Source organism: Uloborus diversus, chromosome 1 (genome assembly GCF_026930045.1).
Source record: "Uloborus diversus isolate 005 chromosome 1, Udiv.v.3.1, whole genome shotgun sequence".
Taxonomy (NCBI): domain Eukaryota; kingdom Metazoa; phylum Arthropoda; class Arachnida; order Araneae; family Uloboridae; genus Uloborus; species Uloborus diversus.
The window spans coordinates 184063841-184083062 of record NC_072731.1 but is presented as its reverse complement, the minus strand read 5'-3'; the positions used below and the strand labels follow the sequence as shown (position 1 = coordinate 184083062).

The 19222-nt window shown below is 33.0% G+C and overlaps 1 protein-coding gene across 1 annotated transcript in view; it reads left to right on the top strand.

Moving 5' to 3' along the window:
- The first annotated feature begins 5253 nt into the window (after positions 1–5253).
- The window catches only part of LOC129234003 (interference hedgehog-like), a 36620-nt gene continuing 22651 nt past the window's right edge, over positions 5254–19222 (top strand). The window contains exons 1-4 of the mRNA XM_054867913.1: positions 5254–5364; positions 8130–8285; positions 16862–17014; positions 17197–17253. Coding sequence (XP_054723888.1) covers positions 5295–5364; positions 8130–8285; positions 16862–17014; positions 17197–17253 — 436 coding nt within the window. The 5' untranslated portion in view covers positions 5254–5294. The remainder of the gene's footprint in view (positions 5365–8129; positions 8286–16861; positions 17015–17196; positions 17254–19222) is intronic.

Sequence of the window (19222 nt, the reverse complement as noted above, 5' to 3'; positions counted from 1 at the left end):
TATTTCTTTAAGCTGACATTTTATTGTTTTTATTTGTTTTGGAAAGTACATTAATTCATTGGAAAAAATATTTTTTGGCAACAAAGAAAAGCAAACGATTTTTTTTTTGATATGATGTATTTATCTTAATGAGCTTATTAATTAATTAATTTTTTTGAAAGCAGTTAAAAAAAATTTTTTTTTGAATGGAACAAAGTGTATTGGCTGTTTTGTTTAAAAGGTGCTGCTATTTTATTTGTTCGTTTATTTATTTATTTATTTATTACGCATCTAATTTCTTAGATGAGTGAGGCATATTATATCCCTAAAATCAGCTTCAAATATTAAAAAATTATGTTCGAAAAAATTTGCAATTTTAGCTATTTTTGAAAAAATTGATCAGATACTAGAAAGCAGGAGAAAGTAGGCTCGTTTAGTTCTAGACGGAACTTCTTGTTACAATCCTTTTTAGCTATTTTCAAGTAGTACACGCAGGGGTGGACTAGGTCCCGCAAGAGGGTGCCAGCCTTGGGCTCCAAAGGGCACGCAAAAAAAAAAAGTGCAAGAAGAAAGAAATAAATAAAGAAAAAAAAGCGTTGATACACAGGTTTACAAGTTTAAAGAAAAAAAAAAGAATGCTAATCAAGTCACACAGGTTTGTAAGCGAAAAAAAATTTAATTTGAATTTTGACATCTTGAATTCAAATTATGTTTTTTGCAATCATAAGTGTGTGTGTGTATGTAGGCGTGTTTGTGTGTGTGGGGAGGGGGTGTATGTTTGTGTGTGGAGTGGTATGTGTATGTGTGTGTAGGCAGGGTGAGATTTGGAAGTGTGGAGGCTCCGGGGCAACGAAGGACTGGAGGCCCCTAATCAGGATTCGAAAAGATCATCATATTTTCGAAAATATCCAATACTTTGATATATATTCAGTAAATTACCGCCCATTAGTCAGGGCTAAAGATGGCTTTGATATATATCCGAATATTTTGATATATATGTATATATCCGATATTTTCGACCCGTGAAAGTTAGGATATTTTGTAAAAATTTAATTGTGGGGGCCCCTTTGTTGTGGATGCCCCGGGGCAGTAGACCCGCCTGCCCTCTTTTAAATCCAGCCCTGTGTGTAGGCATGTGTGTTTGTGTCTGTGTGCAGGCATGAGTGTGTGGGTAGTTGTGTGTATGTGTTTGTGTGTGTGTATATGTAGGTGTCTGTATGTATGCATGTGTGTATGTGTTTTTTTGTGTGTGTGTGTAGGTGCGTGTATGTATTCATGTAAGTGTAGGATATTGATGCAATCTGGAAACTATTTTCTCTGGAGGATCAGCATCGAGTGGGGCCGGTCGACGGTGGTGCTGCAGAGGGAGGCGGGGGGAAAATAAAATCAAAGGACATCAAAACAGTCAAGTGAGAACAATAAGCAATCGTGATTGCTCAAAAAAAAAAAGAAAAGAAAGAAAAAGAAAAAGAAAAAAGTTGCATAAAAGAAATTAATTAAATAAAAAGTGTTCAGGCTTAGGGAGCATTGGCCTGCAGGTGGGTGTGCCAGTCGGCCCCTGAGTACAAAGCACTTTTAGGTAAGTAAGTTGAAAAATGTTCAAAGTTAAGTGTGGTTTTCTCACTAATTCTGTTTTACTGTTTTTTTTTTTTTTTTTGTTCTGTTCTTTTTTCCAATTTATTTTTCAATTAATGATAAAAGCAACCTTTTTAAAGCATAAAATTTGCCAACACATTGCCTGCACAGCACATGTTTTAGAGGTTACTAAACACTTTTGCAAGGCTGAAAAAGTTTTTGAACTTCTGATGCTTAGTGACACTCAGCAAAGAAGCCATAATTTCAAAACCTTTTTTTATTCTTTGGGTTTTCTTTAGGTTAAAAGTTGCAAATATTTTCTACATCAAAAAAAAAAATGTAAATTTCAATTATGTTTGACAAGGAAGGGGGGGGGGGGTGATTAAAAAAGATGCTTTTGCTTCCTTCTCTCTGCCTTCACCTTGCAGTTTTGACACATATTTAAACCTTGAATCCACTTCCACTGGTGTGAATTGCCTCTGCTATTAAAATAAAACTGGATATCAGTTTTCTCTTTTTATTACTTATATTAGCTTTTTTTTTTAAATTTTAACTATTGCATACACAATGAATTGACTTTGTAAGTATATGTGTGAAATTTATGATGTCTGTAATAGAGAAAACAACTAAACCTTGACTTTTTAATATTTTGTCTTTACAGAGTCATCTCACCAAAAACCTCCTTCTTTTATAAGATCGCCGCGTTCTAAAATTACTACAGTATTTGGAAGTAACATTACTTTGGAATGTGTTGCTGATGGTTATCCAGTTCCTAAAATAAGTTGGAGAAGACATCACGGTTCGCTTCCCAAGGGTCGACATGAGCAAATTGGTGGCAAGTTTCTTAAACTTTAAAATATTTGCCTAGTGACTATACATACATTATTACATGCAATTCAACAATTTTTCTGTTAATTTAAATTTATATGAAGCTTAACCTAGTTTTAGTTTTAATAGTAATAGAAAGGGGCAAAAGTCAAGTTTATTTCACTAAGTCCTACAAAATTTAGGTTTTTCCATGGGTTTACTTTTGATAATTCTGTACCTCAGAGCCAGACTAACCTACATCTAAAAATGGCGATTTTCAGGTTGTTATGTTGCATTGAAGGTAGAATCTTATTCGACAGTGTACCCTTATAGCATAATCCCATCAAAAAAAATCTTGATAATTATTTATCAGTGTTAATAAGAGTACAATTCGCAACCTTAGTTTGCACCAAACCATTTTACTCTCCTGCACCTGCTTGCTAATCAGTGATAATGGTTTTGAGGTCTGAATTCATTTCTATGGGTTTTTAGTATTGATTCCAATAGAGACGTACCGAGTAGCACTTTGGCCGAGTAGCCGAGTACCGAGTACTCGGCCTTTCATTACTCGGCCGAGTACCGAGTTACCGAGTACTCGGCCTTTCACTACTCGGCTGAATTACCAAGTACTAATTACGTTTTAAGAAGGACCACCGACACACGTGATGAATTTTGAACTTATTGGAATAGTTGTATAGACCTCCTTGTATATATAATAGTTTTTAAAACTAAATTCCTGCTGAAATTTAATTACGCATTATTTAAAAAATTTTGTTTATGTCAAAAATTTTACAAAAAAATTATATTTAAAATTAAAAATACATAAATAAAAGGTATGAATCAAGTTGGAATTAAAACAAATTATACCAATTATAGTTATAGTCTGCCAAACATAAACAATTTTTAAAAGCAAATAAAACAAATGTGCAGGAACACTGCAGACACGTGTTTCTGCGATATAAGGAACGTCTTTTTCAGTGCATAAAATGTGTGCTAAAGAATGTAAAGACATTTGACAAAAGAATCCGTCTTTTGTCGGATGCCTTTAAAGCCACGAGCTCACACTTTGTGCATTGAAAAAGGAATTCCTTGTAATGCTATAACACATGTCTGTAATGTGCTTTTAACGTTGTTTTATTTCCTTTTATTTTTTAAGCAAAGGTATTTTTATAATTCTTATAACTAATTTTTGTTTGTAGCAAAAATCCATTTTTAATATAAAAATTCCATATTTTCTATACTTACTTTTTTTGCACAATTTTTAATAAATAAGTTTTATTTACTTTGGGGACATTAAAATAGAGATTTATTCCATTGAAGCATTACAAACTTCATTATTCTCAAAATTTAAATTTGACTTCTATAAATGATTGCAGAATATTATATATGCTTGCACTTTTTTATAAATTTTAATATCTGTCTTGGACAATATTCAATTTTTTGCAACTACTCGGTATTGGCCGAGTATCGGATCAAAATTTGGCCGAGTACCGAGTACTCGGCAAATTGGCCAAGTAGGCTGAGTACCGAGTAGTTACCGAGTACTCAGTACGTCTCTAGATTCCAAAAATGACCTTCATCTTTTCTTATTAGACTTTTTCGAAAGTTGGTAAATTTAGAATTCACAAAATGTAAAAAACTGGGAAATTTTTTTCTTATAATTTACTAAATTTTAATTCTTTAAGTGACTTTTATGAAGTGTTATGTCTTCCCAAACAGTACCGCTCTTCTCTTTTCTTTAATGATGAAATAAATATATTTGTCAACTTCCACACAAAGAGCAAAATATAGAGAAATAAACAATCTCTATGTTTTGCTCTATGTGTGGAAGTTGACTTTGAATTGATTGTGCTCTACTTCAGAGTTTTCCTCTTATGTTCTCCAATTGTAAGCTCCAGCTTTATGAGAGTAAGTTAAAATAGAAAGTAAAATATAGAAAGCTACTTGTTAATGTGTAGCATTATGAACTATTGCTACAGAATCGGCAGTAAAGAAGTACGCTTTCAGCAATATAGCACATAGAATGCACGACACACAATCCTATTACTTTGCTAAATAAATTTATTCAAGCAGACATTTTTTCTCCCCTTCAAAGCCAGAACTTTTTTTTCCCCCTTGGTAAAAGTATTTTTGTCAATGGGTCTGAAGGACTAAAAGCCCCTAATCAGGGTTCGAAAAGATCATCATATTTTCGAAAATATCCGATACATTGATATATATCCGAATGTATATCAAATTTGATATATATGTATATATCCGATATTTTCAACCCGTGAAAGTAAGGATGTTTTGTAAAAAATTTATTATGGGGGCCCCTTTGTTGTGGAGGCCCCTGGGCAGTAACCCCTGCCCTCCCCTAAATCAGGCCCTGTCATTGAGTTTTCTTCACAAGGAAATCAAAATTTACTTCTTGTTTAAAAGTATGCCAAATTTATTTCAAAATAACAAGGTTTCAAAGTTGCAATAAAATGGCGGACTACTAGGCTCATACATGGCCGAGCACTGGATTTCTATGGCCGACTACTGGAGCATTTTCTCGTGTTAAAAATAGGTTAGTTTTTAAAATAAAAATAGTTTTATTTCTGAAAAAGTTTAGTGAATCATTATCAGAAAAGTATAGCCTAAAGCCTGACAATGTTTTTGTTGTTGTATCGATTGCTAAAATTTATAGGTTAACAAAAAACAGCAATCACGGTCTTAAATGGCTGACTACTGGAGCTCTTATCCTATTTAGTGAAAATGTAAATGTATGACTGAAAATTCTTTTCCTCTAAGTAGATTTTCATAAAAGTTGCATGTTCTCTAAAATTAATTGCATTGTTGTTTAGAATATCTCCCCCCCCCCTTACTATAAAAATAGTTTGAACTCTAAAACATTTTTTTTTCTTGCAGGAAATCTAAATTTAATAGGAGTCAAAAAAGATGATGAAGGAATGTATTATTGTGATGCTGATAATTCTGTTGGCAGTATGATAACAGCTAGTGCAGCAATTGAAGTTCAAGGTACATTTTTTTAAATCTACATTCTAAATATTGAGGTAAAATAAAGCGTGTTTGAAAAATTAACGTACAAGAAGTGAAAATTTTTTGTGAGTTTGAATGTGCCATGGGTTATAACCTTGAATCATCTGCTTTTCTCTTGAGGTAATTTTATTTCAATGCTGGGTCTGGTTGGGATAACATCTGTTTATAATGGTTGCATCAATTCAAATACCATCAAGCGTGAGTTGCTTTCCATGATATTTTTTATTTTTCTAAAGCCCAAGTATCCAGCAAATATTCACCATGAAATTGCTTTGTTGTATGACAACATTATGAATAAACCAACAATTATGAAATAGTGTCAGAATCAAATTAAAAAAAGATCAAATAAGCTTTTTGCTTTAGTATGATCAAAGTGATAAATCTATGTGAATAAAGTACAAATTCTCAATAATATACAGCATATAGTTAAGGCTACAATGGAGCCTCTTCATTAGTGCAGAAAACTAACCAGACAACCAGAAAGTCTGGTCGTGTTTGTGTTTTGAGTTTTCTGCTCTGATGAAGCGTTGTCATGAATTCTTTGAGGATAAGATAATGTAGTTATTTGTTATTTCAATTTGTTATTCCTTCATGATAAACACAAAAGTTGTTGGCTGTCTTTCTATGATCTCTGATGCGCTTGTGCAAATAGCATGAGTTGCAATTTCCGGACTTTTTACCTAGTGACCTTCACTTCTTCCTTTATTTAAAGAGATTTTGGTGGGCAATAATCAAGGTTTGCATGATTTAAATCATAATTTAAACCTATATTTAAATCAGTTGATAAAAAAATCATTGATTTAAATCGGTTGGTTAAAAAAAAATCATTGATTTAAATCGGTTGATTTTTTTGAAAAATCCTTGATTTAAATCATTCTTTAGTTTAGACTTATTCTTTTAAAAAATAGAACAAAACATTACTCTATGTATTACATGTGTCAATGGAAAATTTTGGGTGAAAATTTAGAAAAAGTGTTGCATAAGAATAGAAATAGGTAAAAAGATACGAACAAGCAATTTATGCATGCCATTTTACAGGAGTTTTATTAAGCCCCTCTCTCTTTTTCTTAAATTGAAATGAAATTTCAATTAGTGTGGATGAAAATAATCAAGGTTTGGAAATTATTAAATAAATATGTCCAAGCCTGGTCAGCATTGTAGCCAATTTCCAAGCAGGAATTGGCTCATTTCAAAAATCAGCATCCTCATATGTATAATAACTAATGATTGAGTGAGGCTCCTGACGTCACTTACAATGAAACTCGCACGACAGTATGATAATTTAATAATATTTTTGGTGATCTTTGAAATGCAGGGAAATGCTTTATTTCAACAAGGCTAAACTGGATCCGGTAACTTAACTGTTTTACTGCTAAGACTATCATGTTAGGAGAATGAAGAAACCAAAAAGGGCTCAACAATGAACGCTATCTACTAGAGTTTAGGGTTAATCCACTGGAGTTGGAATTAAAATTTCAACTATCAAAATATCACCAAACTTCGTTCAAATGTAGGAGCAATTTTCACCCGTCATACCTTGACGGAGATTTTCTAGTTGATTGATAAAAATATAACAGATACAATGACCGATTATGACTGGTGGGGTTCATTTTATGCAACAGGAGGTAGACAGAGCATCACAGGACCAGAAATCCAGTTTATACACCAAATAACAACAGCTGTAGCTTCATGTGCTGGAATACTAGAGGAAGACAGTAAAGTAATAAATAAAAACTCCAAAAAGCACAAATTGCAGATTACTGCAGACAGGTGTTTCGGCATTACAAGGAACACCTTTTTCGATGAAAAAAAATGAGCTTATGGATGAAAAGACATCCAATAAAAGGCTTTTGTACTTTACTTTTCAGCACAAAGGTATTTAATTATCTTGGAATGACAGCTTTTGGTTTTGTTCATTTTGTTTTTATCTTTTGGTTTTGTTCATTCTAGCATTTGTAACAATTTAGAAGTGGACAAAGCATCATAACTAACGTTTTTATACCAACAATTAAATCCTCAGATTTCATTTTCTTAAAAAATGTTGAATGAATTGGTGATTTGTTTTCCTTTTAATAAAAAATTCACTAAATATTCAATTTTTTTCTTTAAAATTTCCTTTTATTTTGTTTGAATTATCCAATAATAAAAAGGAAAAAAAATAGAATTTCTTTTAGGTTAAAATATAGAAATAAATATTGAAATTTAAGTAGAATATTTTGTATAGATTCTACCTATTTTAGTAGAATATTCCATACATTAAGAAAGTTTTTTTCTTATAACAAATTGTTCCACGCATTTTGCAAAAAATATGTAAATATATAATAGAAATTTTTTTTAAAAATTCCGATTTTTTAAAATTTTTTAAAAAAGAATCATGATTTTTTTCCAACTCTGTCAATAATTCCATAAGGATGATGAGATCAAATATGAAGTTGAAATATGCTTTTGACAACAGGCAGTAAACTTGTGACTCTAGGATGCAATAATTTGCATACAGACTTAACAAATGCTTAGACAAGTGACTGCAACTTTGTCGAAAAATAAGGTTTGTACCTGAATTTTTTTTCAATGGAGATTCTAACAATTAAAATGTTTTTGAATGAGTATGTGGCATTGTACCGTCACTTGTTGAATACCTGTCATACAATATAAAGCAATTTTATTTTCAATTTTTGAATTTTATCATACTTATGTCTCTCAGCATATCATGTCCTCTAAACGCAGGTTTTTGTTTTTCTGTTTAGAAACACCACAAATAGTGAAAATTTCCAAAAGTGTGTTTGTTGAAGCTGGAAACAATGTTACTTTGAATTGTGCTACCCGTGGTCATCCTAAGCCATCCTTGACATGGATTCATAATGGCCAGACACTCCATACTCACCCAAAAATTAAAATCAAAGGTATCATTGTTATTTATTTCCAATGTAATAAAATCAAGATCTGTTTTCAAGTAATTTGCTCTGCCTGTAATGCAAACATCTCGTAATGATATTGATGGCACTGCCTGATATATTAATTCAAGCTTGTTCCATAAATTGCATTGTTGTGGTCAGTGGCAGCCCTAGGTTTTGCAAGGCCCTCAATTAAAGAATATTAATGATTGTATTAATTATTGGGATGTTCATCCCAAGAGTTATGTCCCCCCCCCCTTCTCGTAACGAGACCCCTCAAAAAAGTGAGAAAAAATCCCTAGGAATATCCTCTTAAAGATAACAACTAATTTTCAGCAATGCCTTTCCCCCGAGTGCGCACCTCTGTTATTTTATAAATAAAACAGATATATGTTAGTATAATTTAACTCTAATTATACCTAATTAAAATTAAATTAAAAAAAATTTCTTGATATAATCCTCCTATATATACATTTTATCATTGATCTTGGAGGAAGGGGAGAATCAGGACAGTTATTCAAGGACCACCTTAATTGCAATGTAGAATATCCTTAGTTTTACGGGGTCAGGGGGTTTCTCCACAAGGGAAAACATTGAAAAATAGATGTACAATTCTGGGTTTTGAGGCCTTATAAAACATAATTCAAACTACAAAAATATCAGGAAAAAAATACACAAACCAAAACTTTTTACAAGTTTCACACTCTTTTGCAAATGAAGAAAATGCAATATATATATATACACACAAATTTATATCTTTACTAATAATAAAGCTGAAAGTCTCTCTGTCTGGATATCCGGAGGATGTCTGGATCTCTGTGACGCGCATAGCGCCTAGACCGTTCGGTTGATTTTCATGAAATTTGGCACAAAGCTAGTTTGTAGCATGGTGTGCACCTCGAAGCGATTTTTCGAAAATTCGATGTGGTTCTTTTTTTATTTCAATTTTAAGAACAAAATTATCACAAGAGGGACGAGTAAATTACTAAATTATCATAACGTGGAACCGTAACATGGGTACAAGCCAATTGGCGAGAAAATTCATCTTACATTATTTGTAAATATACTGGCAAACCAAAAGACCTTTTAATTTTTCTATTATGGGCAAAGCCGTGCGGGTACCACTAGTATATAATAAAAGTGAAAAATATTGAAAAGACCACACCAAAAGCCCATAGATGCATAATGCAGCAAAACTAAAAACCAAGTAAATATAAGCAATATCCAAGCCAAATACCAAACACTAAACAATTTATACAAAGAATAATGATGAGAAAAAGGAAAATGGCAAGCAGTTAATTAATAGGAAAGAACAAAGGAATGAATCCAGAGCTCATCAGCCGTGGAGGATTCAATAAATATGGTCAAAAGACCAAAAAATTTAACTATGAACTAAAAGAGATTGTCCAAGCTCCAGTATATGCAATGTAGAGTAACATTGGGTAAAAGCACCACATGTTAAACTATAAATAATAAACAAGTGCTTAAACCTAAAATTAAAAGCAGGGGGTTTTGTCTTGACTAATTAGGAAAACAAGTTCCGATAATCAGCCAACCACAGAACAGTACCTGCCGATAACAAGATTATTTTACCTTGAGATCCATTTATAATAAACTCAATCCAATGTTCAACTTGACAGAATTCATTCCAGTTATCAACGTAAAAGTAAAAAACAAATCCATATCCAAAGAGATCAATCTAGAAACATGCCAGTCGTCCGTTTCCCACGTGTAAAATTCTTCCACCTCAGCGATCCACAAAAAATGGTTTGTCACGGTTTTATCATGCACTTTATTAGACACAATTAAACAGTTTCAAAAGAAGCGAAATGTTCATCGAAGGCATTATATGAACATTTATAACACATATGAACTTAAGCAAATGTTTTCAACTTAACTTTCCTAAAAATCTGGTTGAAAACATTTGCTTAAGTATAGCCTTCGATGAACATTTCGCTGTGAGTTTAACTGCAAACCATGAAGTTTGTTTACATTTTGTCACCACGTTTGTCAGAATAAACGAAAGTTTTGAGTGAATGTTTTTTTTTTTTAGTGTAGCGTCAAGGTATGGAGAAAAATTAATAAAAACTTCTCATATTTTGATAAAACTGTTCCGCATTTTGTGGAGTTGCTCTGCAAAAATAGTAAAACTCGGCAGCTCCGCAAAGAAGTTATTTTGCTCTGCACTTTCCATTTGGTCTTAATTCTGACCAGGCTTACAGAATATTTTGGTAAAATAAAATTAATTATTTTACTTTGCTAGTTTGTTATGACAGGCTTGTAAATATAAGAAATTAAAGATGCTTAAACTCAAAGCATGACATAGTTTTTAACACTGTTTTATTAATTTAAAAATAATTATTTTTACAAATACAAATACAAGTTGAATATTTAGTTGAATGTGCGGAGGAATTAGCAGATGTAATCGTAAACATTTTCAATGCTTCGTATAACTCGGGGACAGTGCCAGGGGACTGGAAGCTGGCTAACATTACACCGCTCTTCAAGAAAGGGTCTAAAGGGAGTGCGGGAAATTATAGACCTGTGAGTCTAACTTCGGTGGTTTGCAAAATTTTTGAAACATTGATAAAAATTAAGATAGTAAATTTTCTAGAGACTAATAATCTATTGACTAGTTTTCAGTACGGTTTCAGGAAAGGTAAATCTTGTGCAACTAATTTATTACATTTCTATGATAAAGTTACCATGGCTTTGCACAATAAGAAGCCTGTAGATGTTGTTTACATTGATTTTCAAAAAGCTTTCGATAAGATACCGCATGTTGCTCTGCTTAGCAAATTTGCTGACATAGGAATAGGAGGGAAAACTTTCATTTAGGTAAAAAACTGGCTGACCGGAAGGAAACAAAGGGTAGTTGTAAGGGGAAATTATTCTACTTGGAGTGAGGTTTTAAGCGGGGTTCCTCAAGGATCAGTGTTAGGGCCTGTTTTGTTCATTGTTTTTATGAACGATATTCACAAAAATATTTCTGGGAACATGAATTGTTTTGCTGATGATGTCAAAGTTATGGGGATTGTAGAAAATGAAGAACAAGCAAAACAGCTGCAAGAGGATCTAGATCATATTACGGAGTGGGCTGATAAATGGGGTATGGCTGTTAATGTTGGGAACTGTCAAGTGCTACATTTAGGACATGGAAATAAGTGTACAAGTTATTATTTGCAAGGTTCAGTCATTAGTCAGGCAGCATAGGCGGATTTAGGACTGAGTTCCTGGGGGGGGCAGGATTTTTTTTTTTTTTTAGCAACATTTTTATTGCCCCCCCCCCACTCCCATGTTTTTGTCTGTTTCCTGTGATGCATAAGTCCATGCTTTACTTTTTTGTGTGTCGTTTTCATTAATGTGTTTTCATGCTGTCCTTTTTGAATTGACCTTAAGAGAGGGAGCTGGTATCAAGAGAGTGATGCAGGGCTCCCTTTTAAGTGGGAAATAGAATATCTCCAATTTTAGGGGACCAAGGGTTTCTCCCCCGGAGGAAATTTTGTAAAATGGATATAAAATTCTGCATATTAAAGCCTTATAAAGGTTAATTGGATAGACATAGAAACTGATAACTAGATTATACAGTTGTACAGTATTGTTCAAACTTTGTAAGAAACAGCCATTTTAAGTTTGAAAGAAAAAATAAACTAGATTTCTCGTTACAACAACCTTTTTTTAATTATAAGTGGTGCAGAAAACGAAAAGGAATAGAGATAGTGTGTCATTTTTTTTCTCGGCTAAACAGATTAACAATATGCAGTAGAAGTAATTGGAGCCTACTTTGCTTAGAATTTTCAAAGACTTATCTAATTGTTTTCAAGGACTCTGGAATAAATAAAATTATTTTACGCCCTTCATTTTTACTTTCCAGTCTCTTGTATTTTACTACTTGATTGTAAATTTTTGCAGTCCTGTTCTTACTTTGGGAGAAATAACTAGTTTAACTTTAAAAGAAAAAAGAAACCATAGATTTCTCATGACAACTTTTCTTCAGTTGCAAGTGGGGCAGAAAACGAAAAGAAATAGAAGTAGTGTGTATTTTTTTTCCGTGCTAAACAGATAGACAATATGCAGAAGTAGTAAGATAAAAGCAATCAATACAAAAGAATTTCCAAAATACTGCATTCAGGATTGAATAAATAGCAAGATATGAAACATGTGAGTCACAAAACTTAACTTCAAATAATATATTACAAACGTGAGAACCATTATTTTTACATTTTTAATACAGGATGTGGCAAGGAGCTGAATTTGACATATGTTGGCATTCCTCCCCCTCTACCATTTGTTAGAAATTTTAAAATTTAAGGTTTCTAGCCACACGTTTTCAAGCACTTAAAAAAGAAATTAGTTTTTTCAAGCAATTTCCATTTTTTAAGGAACGAATCATGATTTTTTTTTTTTTTTTTTGGGAGTTAGGGACCCACTTCAAAGCAGGGGCCATAAGCAACAGCTTGTTTATCTTATAGGCAAATTCGACCCTGTTTGTAATTCACTCTTACCTGTAAATTTTTGCTTGATTTTTTGTAATTTTTACGAAAATTTGTCAGTTTTTACGGTTAAAGGATTTTTACGATTTTACCAATCTTTGTTAGGTTTTTATAGACTTTTATAAAATTTCAGTAAATTTTTCCAAAACTTTTGATGACTCAATTATTTAGATTTCAATAATGACAAGGACTGACTCACTTAGACTTAGATGATTATGACATACCTTACTTTTTAAACAGAATTTATCAAGTAAGTAAAATTGTACTCTCCCTCTAAGTTGAAAGATTCATTTAATCAGAATACTCAGATAACTGAAATTTATTCAGTTTGCGATAGTATTTAATCTAGGAAAAAAAACTTACGTTTTTTAGAATTTCTCAAAAGGCCAATTAATATACTCAGAACATAAATATTATGCACAAATAAATATTTGAAATGTGGACACAAATCATAACGAGTAGAACGTTCTGTTAGCGCAAATGGGGATGGGGGGGGAGGGGTTTCCCCTTTGCTTTAGGTTCTAATTTGTTAAAATAATCGTCAATTATTATAAGTGTTGCAGCATAATGTATAGCTCGTTTAGCCTATATTTTCATTCATATACTTGCCCAAATGGTTTTCAGTCCAAAATCGTGAATTTAGACACATTTTCAGCACCCCAGTGACAGCTGTACTATTTGTATTTAACGTTCGTTTTTTTTTCCTTTTCTTTTCTCCCATCGGAAAAGGACATTTGATTTTCTCTTCATTTTCATTGAACAATTCAAAAAAGAAAAAGTCATGATTTTTTTTGTTCTAAGATTTTGGAAGATGTGTTGTTGCTACATAAAGTCCTCCCAAAACTGGGGGCATTGCCCCCTATGCCCCCCCCCCTATAAATCCACCCATGCCCTTCCCTTCTGAACTATTCAAAAAAGGAAAAAAAAATTTTTTCAGTTTTTGGAAGATGTGTTGTTACTACATAAAATCCTCCCAAAACTAGGGGGGGCATTGCCCCCCTCTGCCCCCCATAAATCCGCCCATGTCAGGCAGACAAAGTTACTGATCTGGGGGTCTTAATAAGTCAGGATTTAAAGTTTAGCCAACAGTGCAGCATTGCTAGTAACAAGGGCAATAAGATGCTTGGGTTTATCAATAGATCTATTTCAAACAAATCTAAAGAAGTTCTTCTGCCCTTATATAGAAGTTTGGTAAGACCTCATTTGGAGTATGCTGTTCAGTTTTGGTCTCCTTATCTTAAGAAAGACATTAATATATTGGAAAGGGTTCAAAGGCGAGCTACAAGGCTAATAAATGGACTTTCTCACTTAGACTATGATTCCAGGCTTAAAAGGCTAAAAATGTACAGTCTTGAGCAAAGAAGAGACCGAGGGAACATGATTCAGTTGTTTAAATTCATTAAAATGAAAGATGTTACAGGGCTGAAGTTAGCACTGAAAACAGGACAAGGGGTCATTGTTTTAAGCTATTTAAATCTCAGGCTAACATGGATGTTAGGAAAAATTATTATTTTAGCAGGGTAGTGGAACCTTGGAACAGTTTACCGGAAGAGGTGGTAATGAGCAAGGGAGTAGATAGTTTTAAGAGGGCCATTGATCTTCACTGGGGGATTGTAAATTGACTAGGAACCAGTCTAGCTGGGCCAAGAGCCTGTTGCTGGTCGTCACTTTTGTATTTGTATGTGTTTGTTGTAGATATTAAATTCAATGCCTTTTTAACTATTTCGTAAGTTAGAAGTATTCCTTTTAACCCATTCGGGACGGCAGCTCGCCGAAGCCAACGCTCCCTCAGGGCGGCAGCTGTTACACGCGGACTGTGCGTACAGGCCGGGGCAATTTCTCCCGCTAAGCCTAATTCCCAGTTTCGGAAAGTACGCATTACATAACAATGAATAAAATGTACACTTTGCGTAGAAGCAAAACCATTTTTTAATATATGATAAAATACGTATGTCATAATTTCAATCACAACAAAAAAATTTAATGAACAATAAAAAAATACAAAATATATTGTTTTTTACTGTAACTAAGATTATTAAAATTAGACAATATATTTTGCACAAAACAGGAAAAATATTTGCGCTTAATTTTTGTGAAATACTTGAAGAATATTGTAACAATTCATATTTTAAAGCCGCATGAAAAATTTCAAAGCACTGAGCAATGCGCATTGAGCATTTTACACTCATAGGTAGTGTTAAGTCTTTTATTCTGCTTCGAGCAAATGACACATCTCTGTCTTAATTCTTTGCTTTCTCTTTCAGCATATAATTTTAGAAAGTATCTACTGTATGAAGAACTAAAATAAAAATAGTTTATAGTTGTTTTAATGTCGTCCGAAAGATCTATAGAGGGATCAGTCATAAATTTAGATGTTTCCTCCTCGTAAAGAGGACGTGTTCACCGTGGATACACAAATGAATCTAAAAGTAAATCCCCTTTCTAGAATATCTCTCATGAAATCCCATTATAAATGGAATCAAAACTAGAAAATCCATTTCAAAATGAGTATGCGTTTCCCTTTCCATTTGCTAGCACATGTTTATATTTTTTTTTCACGAAATCCAATAAATCACAGACACTTGACGGACCCCATTCTGATGTCAGAGAGAGAAATACTAATGTTCTAGACCAATCATCTGGATGGAACATGGATAAGTAACGCCATCTGATAGTAAACATTTCATTCCGAAATCGAGCCACACACTTGCGTCGCTCGGATTCTTGAGTAGCATACGCCTGAACGCAAATACGCGTGATTCGGACAGGACGAGCAGCCGCCGCTGAAGCAAACGTGCGTCATTTGTCCCAAACGGGTTAACGGCAGGTTTCAGTTTCAGATTTTAAGGGGGAATATCCTCTGCAATATTATCCTTTAATTTAGAAATATAATCAGTACCCTCCTGTTCAGTGGCTCGGGGGTCAAGAGGACACCCCTTTGGAAGCACCGCTTAGTGCCCCCTCCCCTCCAGAATGCTTAGTTGAATGTTTTTCAAAAATATTTACTACTGAAGGGGGGGGGGGGGGGGAACACATCTAACAAAATGATTTTAATAAGGAAAAAATAATGCTGTAGGGGGGAAAAACTAATTAGTCAGCTACTCCCCCTCAGTACTATTTCTTTTCTTTTTTCTAGTTCGCCTGAAAGTAAAAAAATTTTCAAAATGCTACTCTGCCGATTGGGGGGGAGGCCCCTGCCCCCAAAAATGAGAAAAATCTGTTCTATATCTCTGCATCTATAACAGCTACAATAAAAAAAAAATCAAATGTACCATTTTAAAGGTAACTTTATGCTCTTTAGTTCAATAACAAATATTTTTAACCACAATTAAATAGTTTTTGTGATGTGAAACAAAAACTGAAGAAACGTACGTAAAATCCTAGATGGCGGCGCAAGTTCCCCTTATGTCGGACCATACTTTACCAAAAACACATTCATCTTATCATAGTAATGAATAAAAATTGTGTTTTGTTCAAATATCACGTGAAGGTAGTCATTTGCAGAGGGATCTTATACTTAAAAGTCTGTAACATGTTTACTAGTCCCTTAAATGTAATTATCACAATAAAAAAGTCTGCTTTTATGGGATTTTGTCTGCTCTTTCCAAATATGTACTTATTTTGTTGTGTAGATGTTCCAGGAATTTCAGAAATCGGTCTTTTTCTTAGAAATTTGTTTTTTGGCTCAATTTCCTTCTATCCACTGCAACTCAGTTACGGTTGCAAATTGGACAAGATAATGGGTGGTTGTGTGCTCCACTTGGACCCTCCTATCTTCCCCTTTTTTTTGGCAGATGTTTGGTGTGTGTGTGAGGAGGGAGGGATGCCCAAATATTTTCCGTCTTGAACACATCACCAAACTTGCACCCATGATATCAATGAAAAGGCAAATTTTCTGAAAATATTTTCATGATGCATATCATATGTATTATTTAAGAAACATGCAATTAGTGGTGGAAATTGAAAAAAAGTTTACTTTCAATTATATAAACTGGGGCCTAAATTTTTTAATAAAAAAATACTGACTTGCTAACGATAGAAATCCTTACAAAATTATTTAACATTTCATTTTTATTTCTTTTATTGTTTCAGGTTCTCATTTAACATTAGAAAATGTTACTCGCAAGGAATCTGGCATTTATCAGTGTTTTGCAAACAACGAATTAGGAACTGTTTATGGTACAACTAATGTGTCTGTGTTTTCAAAGAACAGGACGAATATGGATCATGATTCTTCAGATCTAGGTATGTAAAACTTAGGATTAATATTCCTTATTTTATGTAAAATTAATTAGCCCTATGCAGCTATGACATTTTTTCCCAGCAGTTAGTTGAAGTCCTAAATGAATTAAAATAATTTGTGGGAAATACCATGTATAGTTTATTCTTAAATTGAGTTTTGTTTTTGTTTTATTTTTTTCTTTCAGATTATGATTCGGATGAAGACTTTAGAAAACCTCCAAATGATCGCAAGAAGGATGCAAGTATGACCTCTAAAAAGCATAATTCAAAGAATAGAAAAAAATCATACCCAGATCATGATACAGATGTTGTTCCAAAAAGGCCTCACAAAAGAAAAAAGATCAAGAGGGGTAAGCCAGGTTGGGGAAACTGGGTTACCCCTCTTTTTAATTTTTTCTGCATAAAGATGTTATCTAACTTAAAACTTGAAAGAGCATATCATATGGCTGCATGCCTTCAGGATAGCTAAAGCTTTCTAATAACTCTCCTAATTTTGTTCAGGCTCGCCATTTCAAAATTTTTTTTTTTTTTTTTTTTTTGGGGGGGGGGGGTATAATCCATTTTATAGGGTAAAATATCAAAATTCATACAACATGCATAATTATTGTTGTTAAAACTTACGGGAGGTCAATTGACCTGATAACCAAATGGCAGGCCTGATTTTTGTTTGAGCAATATTTTTTCTTGCTGATTTTAATTTTTATAAGTTTTATTTGAGATTGTTATATGTGATATATTTTGGATCTATCTGAAATGTAAAATAAGAAATAACAATGTCAAAAAGCATAAATTGCAAATTACTGCAGACACGAGTTTTGGCGTTTCAAGGAACGCCTTTTTCAATGCCAAAAAAAAAAAAAAAGAGCATGTTTTTCCATCCATAAGCTTATTTCTTTTGCATTGAAAAGGCGTTCCTTGAAATGCCGAAGCACTTGTTAGCAGTAATCTGCAATGCTTTTTGATGTTGTTATTTCTTATTTTACTTTTTAGCACAAAGGTATTCATTTATCCTATCTGAAATGCTTCTTAATAATAGTTGTACATTAAATTTCAGGGAAGTATAAAAGAAGATAGTAAAATTAAATTATTCCTTAAATTTTACAGTATAGTTTTCAAAAAGAAAATTGCATGGCACATATAATTATGTGTTTTAAATTTTGAATTATATGGGAAATGAACATTTTCAGATTAGTAATAAAAGTTCTTGTTCATTTTTATTTGTTAAATTCTTGACTCTACATCATCATCTCTTAGCGACTTTTACATGCAGGAATGAGCTAATATGTGGGACTGGCTAAGCAAGTGTACCAGGATGTACCAGGGTCGGCACCACATATATGTGTGTGTGTAAACTCACTATTGAAAATTAATTTTTTTAATGGATTTAAGGATGTATACTTTAAAAAAAAATTAGCACTTAATGATTTGATTTTTACCGTTTATTGTTGAGTAGAACTGAGTTCAATCTCTTGCTAACTATTTGCTCCTGTTTTTAAGCGCCCCCCCCCCCTCCATAACCATCAGTGCATTTAAAATCTGTGCTTTAATTTATTAATAGTCATTGCTCAGTTTTGCTATGCATGTGCATTAATTTCAAAATATTTCTTCCTACTAATCCCCCTAAAAATTCTCATTGGAGTATTTCCTTTGAATGCATTTATTTATTTGTTTATGGAATTGAGTTATTTAAAACATTTGAAATACAGTAGTCTCTGCTTAATGTTACTAATTGCTTATTGTTATCAAAATCATTAGTTCCCGGTTTTCGCTATTTTATGTTAAAATTATTGCTTAATGCGATCATTTTTTTTGTTTATTGTTATCAGTTTTTGGTTCAGGAATTGGGTTTCTGTTGAAATGATCGGAAACTGCTTTACCTGCTCTTGATTTTGCAAAAAGTTGACCAGGAAACTTAAAAATTGTAGAAAGGCTTTCAGATATGACACATCAGGAGTTCAAGTCATGGATAGACAGCTGTAGAAAAATGTTACTGCAGCTTTCATATTAACATAACCAGACGCATGCCAAATTGTTAAAAAAACTGACAAGTGACGGGGTAGATGAGTCAAACAAAAAATGCCTTAATGTCGGGCTACCTCCTACAAATGTTGAAATAAAGATTGTATTAAAAGGGGTAAAACACAGTGTACAAAATGCCTCTGATGACTTGAAAAAAACATTGTAATTATGAGCAATTCATAAATAATCTGA